Source organism: Lethenteron reissneri, chromosome 19 (genome assembly GCF_015708825.2).
Source record: "Lethenteron reissneri isolate LAM-NWPU_2019-01 chromosome 19, ASM1570882v1, whole genome shotgun sequence".
NCBI lineage: Eukaryota > Metazoa > Chordata > Hyperoartia > Petromyzontiformes > Petromyzontidae > Lethenteron > Lethenteron reissneri.
Window position 1 is genome coordinate 4,571,498 of NC_083797.1, and position 6,000 is coordinate 4,577,497.

Here is a 6,000-nt window from a genome sequence, read left to right on the forward strand (position 1 = left end):
AAAAGTGCCCCCCCTTCTGAAGATTATTGAAGATCGCCGGTCTCAACTGTGGTCAACCCATTTGTACTTCTGGGTGGACAGAGGGCAGTGGCAATTTAATCAACTCTGCAACCGTTGTTTTAACTGCCGCGCCTGGAGATCGAAGGAAACTGTCGACCTCTGGATTGCAAGTCCAGTGCTGAGCTGCGACTAATTAAATGAGCCGTGGCTAATTAAATCAGATCTGAGCTGTGGGCTAATTCATAATATTTTTGCATCATTTACTTCGGGTTTTACAAGTTGATCCAGCACAGCAACTGTGCTGGGTCAACTTGGAACCTCAAATACCAAGCAGGTCCGACCCTTCACTCAAACCACGCTCCTCTCCAGGGGTCGGCAACCCGCGGCTCTTTAAGGAACCGTTTCATGACAGTTTTTTTTTTATTAAGGACCACCGCCGTCTGAAATTCACCACAGTGCATTGCGGGCTCTTGAAATATTGACAGGTTTTTTGTTTTTACCGAATATAAAAAAAATGTTATCTTGTTATGTTAGTTGTTGAGCCCTGCCTGTGATCCTAGACCTACGGAAGCTGTGATTCGTGTCCATCATCGCAGTCGACGACAAGCAGCCACCAAGGTAGAACTGCAGGTGGCAGCATTAGCCAGCGTTTGGCCGCTAAACAATTCGTGCATCCATACTCGCAAGCCACGTGCGTGTGTGTGGAATGCCAAAGGTTACATGCGGGTGTTCAGTTACGGTAACTTTCAAAATGGCAATCTAAGATGCGTGTATCTGTCTCTCTGCACACGTAAAGGTCTTCCAAGCAGGTTTAAAAAAATATATAATCTAACAAGAGCTCTTAGCATGATATCCACAATCTCGTTATGCGATTATTTCCATCCTCCACGCTTTACTCATTTCGTATGTATGTTGAAACTTCTTTCGCATCGTACGTAGCCAACCGTGCGATCGCATACTTCTTTATCTCATCCCAGGCACACCCCCCCCCAATCCCCACTCCTCCTCTACTCCTCCTACAACCTCCTTATTCTTGGACATGGCTATGTTCCATTAGCAATAATTATACATTTCGATTTAAGCTTTCGTGACTGCAGGGATTCATCTTCTTGGTTCTTTCGGTAAAGTCGTGAGAATTGTATTTTATGTTTTATTTTTATTATTTTATTATTTCCCTTCTACGTGACTTTACCGAAAGAACCAAGAAGAATAATTATACAACTAAATATATCTGCTGAAGTTAAGCACTTCCTCGAAGGCCGGGTTGCTGATGGGATGTGTCAAGAAATACCTTTAAATAGTTTTACATTTCGGCACAGATATGCTATCGTCTGCTTATTTCAATTTTCACGTGTTCCCCACAATGGAGCTGTTGCATATTTTCGCTTAATACATGACAGAGTTTCGCATCGAACTAGGACACATAACTGTGGAGCTCATCTGTCTAACACGGAGCAAGTTTCACGGGCATCTCACCAGCACTGGTTGCATGCCAGCCTGACTCTGTTCATGAGACGCTGAATCTCAAAACCAGTGCAGAGTTCACTTGCGTTTGAACTGAAGCAATGGTGATTTAAACAAAAATTAGGTACTCCCAGAAGGCCGTGCAGCTGATGGGATGTACAACAACAAGAAATACGAGACAGATGTGTGAAGTAGGGGCGCATCGTCGACTTATTTATCCCGCAACTTATATTCTCCACAAAGACGCGAATGGCGATTTTGTCCAAATCTAAATTTAGGTTGTTGTTTTTTTTTGCGGCAAACATAGCGGGTGTCAGGTTTACGCCGAGCGGAGACCGTCATTCTATTCCTCCATCGAAAGATCGGGGTGGAAGGGGGGGAGGGAGCAGATGATTGCTCCGTTGTTTGTGTTCAGCTGCCACAGTCGCAACTCTGGGTTACTCCTCCCTCGGTGTTATTTTCTGGAATATTTGCTGGTTTATCCAGAATGATTCTGTTCAAGTTCAAGTTCATTTATTAGGTATAGCCCTGTGAGCCATGCGGCTCTTGAATCGGGTGCAACCGCAACAAACAAAAAACAAAAACATGAACAAAAAACATCTTAAAGTGAATATGTGACTGAGTGCAAACAGAAAATCCAAGAAAAGACAGCAAAATATTGCAGAAAAAAACACTGTACACCAACGCTGTGTGCAAAAATCCCAGCGGGATGCGCGTCGTCACTTTAAGATGTTCTCTGCTCATATTTTGTTTGTTGCGGTTGCACCTGACTGAAGAGCCGCATGGCTCACAGGGCTATACACCTAATACATGAAACTTGAAATTAGAAAACTTAATCATCCACCTCAGCCACCTCATCCACCCTGCCTCCACCCCCCACCTAAACTGAAGCTAAACTAAACTTTTAATTTTTCGATTTAAAGATTTCGTGACTGCAGGGATTCATCTTCTTGGTTCTTTCGGTAAAGTCACGTAGAATGGAAATAATAAAATAATAATAAAACATAAAATATTTTTTTTATTATAAAATATTAAAAATAAAACATTATAAAATAATTATTTTATTGTGTTTAATTTTTATTATTTTATTATTTCCATTCTACGTGACTGTAACGAAAGAACCAAGAAGACAAACTTTTATATATTTTGTATTTTACCAGGTAAGGCCCACTGAGCTACATACCTCTTTTTGAGAAGGGACATGGCCCCAAATGATTAGGGGCCGTCCATAAATGACGTCACGCGATTTTGGACGATTTTTGACCCCCCCCCCTCGTCACACGGCGTCACAAAAAGTCAAACCCCCCTAAAATATGACGTCACAAAGCTCTGCCCGCCCCCCCCCCCAAATAAAACATGCTTCAAATCGCTTTAAACTACAGTCATTGTAGTGCGTATTTAATGTGGCGCTGCACTCTGATGTTGTAGGAGAAAACATTTATTAAAAAGTCTATTTAATAAAGTAGAACGTGTTGTCTATATTTATTTAAAGTTGCGCATTTTGATGTGACGTCACATTTCTCAACCCCCCCCCCCCCTCGTCACACATTGTCACAAATGTCTGCCCTCCCCCCTAGGTGCGTGACGTCATTTATGGACGGCCCCTTATCACGTGGACATCTCGAGCAGCCGAATGACTCTGAACTCACGTCGCTTCTAAAAGTGGAGGGAAAAACCGGAGGACCTGGAGACAAATCCACTCCACCACTGGGAGAGAGAGAGACGCAAACTCCAAATATACAGAGGTCAAGGATGGCATCGAACTCACGACCTTCTCCATACCAGGCGAGGGAGTTAACATCTCACCACCTTCTCCACACACACACACACACCCCGCCTGCCCCTCCTCATACCGAGTTGTCCGAGTCTGCGACCTGGTCGGCTTGCAGAGGCTCGTTGCGTTTCGGCTTCATCGCCATAGCCTCGGTGATGAGCTCGCGCAAGATGCTCACCGGTTTGGCCGCCACGATGAACGGGTGCTGTGGAAAAAGAGCACACGCACTGGGTGGTGAGAGAGGCATGCGTGCGCAACGGCGGCACGGTTGCCACCTAACCGCTGGGTTTCCTGGGACGTCAATTTTTTGTTGTTGTTGAGGTCGTAGCAAGTCATTGTGGAAATCTGTCAGTCTTCCCGGAGACATTAGAAGTCCCGGGTTGTGTCAGATGTGTGATAACGCAGCAATGGAAGACAATGCATTGCCATATGGTGCTCTCGTCTTTGGGTATGGTGATCTGTTCTCATTACCGCGGTATGTCCTGGTTTTTGTACCTCCGAGGTGGCAACCTAAATGTGGTAAAGGCGTTTACGCTGCTGAGATTCATCTGCGCAGTTTTGCCCGCAGTTGTTGTTGAACGGTTCATTTCTATACGGTTCGTGAAATTGTTTTGACCACTTGCGTACAAGTGTTCTGAATTGCTTTGTGACCCCAAGTAATTCCTTAGGCCCTCACCTGGTTTTAATAAAGATTGATGATGATGATGATGAAATCAAAGGCAAGGAATTCCCAGGTTTGTTAATCTATCTCGGTTCTCCAGCAAGGCACGCAGAAGCAGCACAGCCCCAGGGCTCTCCCACTACCGTGATCATGTTGATTACGAATCCAGGGCTGGATTGCGACCTTGGGAAATTCAAACAAGGGCAGTAGCATTGCACACTTGGCATGGGTCCGATACCCCCACCTCTCTTCGTAGCTTTGACGCTTGCACACCCCCCTCCACCCCCCCCCCCCTTGAGTCCATGAGTCCCAGTGCAGTTGCATCGCCTGCGCACTCGATTGCTACGCCACTAAACAGAGGCTCAATTACCCAGCAGTCAGAAGCGGCTGCGGTCTGTGGGTTCTGCATGGGGCTTCCAAGGTCGGGGTTAGAGGTAGTGGCAGTCTCGTGAATTATTGCCCTGGCCCAGCGCCCAGACATTGGAATGGCACTCGCATCAGCTGAGAGCCACTCTGAAAAATTAGGGGGCAGCTGGAACCTGACCTGCTGAAGTCCATAAGATACACTTGTTTACGATCTATACGATGACTTGTTTTTCCATCTTCCAAGTCAGCAGGGTTGGCATGGACCCTGGTGCACAAAACGAAGCGGCGGGTCTCCGTTGTACAATTGTCTCAATCTCTTCATCGCCTGGGGGGCCCCGGGCTATCGAGTGTGCCGCGCCACTGTGGCCAGCCTCGCGCTTTGCGGAGGAGGGGTTCGCCTCCGGACAAAGCCGTCAGCGTGGGCGGAGTTCTCTCCCTCGCTCGCGTGTCCCGTCCGGCGCGCCATGTGACCGTGGGCACCTCCCGAGGTGCAACATCCACGGCGACATAACAGGGGAAGGTGGATATCTCGCGGTGCCGAGAAGAGGAGGAGGTGGTGGTGGTGGGGTGGGGGGACTAGACGAAAAGCGTAGTGCTGGGCGGGTGTGTCATCACGCAACTGATAAACAGCACGACTTAAAAAAAAACAAAAAAAATGTCGCTGGGAGAGACTCACAGGTTTTGCACGTAATCGTGGGCAACCAAGCCGGGTGGCATCCCTGGATGGGCACCCACGACCGCCCCGCCCACCCCCCCCCCCCCCCAAAGTGAACAAACAACTCCTGGCGCAGTCCCAGTCACCGTGACTCGCCCGACCGGCCTCCGATCTCCGGACATCCTCGGGAACGTCGAACAGCATCAGGCGGCCGCTCCGGCGAGCGCTCGCCGGACAACCGCCAGCAGTCGGTAAAACATCCGGGAGCGGATTTTTTTTTTCTCCCCATTTTCATAAACGATCTCTGCCGCAGCAGCTGACTTTGACATAGGAGGCAGTAGGCAACTGCTCCCTGGGTGCCGCGGATACATTTCCCAAAAATCACTCCGGCAGATACAGAACCCCAACACTGCTGCCCTGCTTCGCATTAGGAACGGAACGCGCTTTCTGCCGTGCGCTGGCAACGAGCGATGTTTTTGTGGGGGTTCCGAATGGTTAGTTTTTCCTCCGTGTGTATGCGTAGTTCTTTTTTGTTTGTACGGTCTTGTGCCTGCGGACGACCGTCAGATGGATACGAATCCGCGCTCATCTTTGGGACGCTTCTCAAGGCCCCGTGCCAATCTTACGCACGTGCGCAGGGTGGCATTTTGCTCCAAGTGAATTTTTTTTGCGCGAATAACGCGACCCGCTTTGGAAGTGCCGCGTAAAAAAACGTCGTTGTCATCGGTGGCTTTACGCGGGGATGTGCAAAATATTCGCTTTTTTACGACCGGATTTAGCTCGGGGGGAATGAAAATGAAGAGAATTAAACAAAGAGTTTTAGGGGTATGGAAAGAAGCGTGGCGAGATGCATGCTGGGAATTGCAACAACGATACAGAAAGAGGGACACGTGGGTCAGAGAACAAATGAAATTAGGGACATCATATTGACATCGAACACGATTGTGGCAGGATGTCGCTCGAACCAACGATGGCTGATAGGCCAGGACGGATGATGGAAAGCCAGCCAGATTTGCGACGACCATGGAGGGTGAAGCGATGACATCGGCCCTTGTAGCCGAAGCGAGATGGTCCGTGGCA

At 48.2% G+C, this 6,000-nt stretch overlaps 1 protein-coding gene across 1 annotated transcript in view; it reads right to left on the bottom strand.

The window, feature by feature from the left end:
- The window catches only part of LOC133344036 (serine/threonine-protein kinase 3-like), a 49,951-nt gene extending 45,220 nt beyond the window's left edge, over positions 1 to 4,731 (bottom strand). The window contains exons 1-2 of the mRNA XM_061553987.1: positions 4,627 to 4,731; positions 3,318 to 3,443 (exon numbers count right to left, since the gene is read on the bottom strand). Of these exons, the coding sequence (XP_061409971.1) occupies positions 3,318 to 3,443; positions 4,627 to 4,731 (231 nt within the window). The remainder of the gene's footprint in view (positions 1 to 3,317; positions 3,444 to 4,626) is intronic.
- Between the last annotated feature and the right edge of the window lie 1,269 nt (positions 4,732 to 6,000).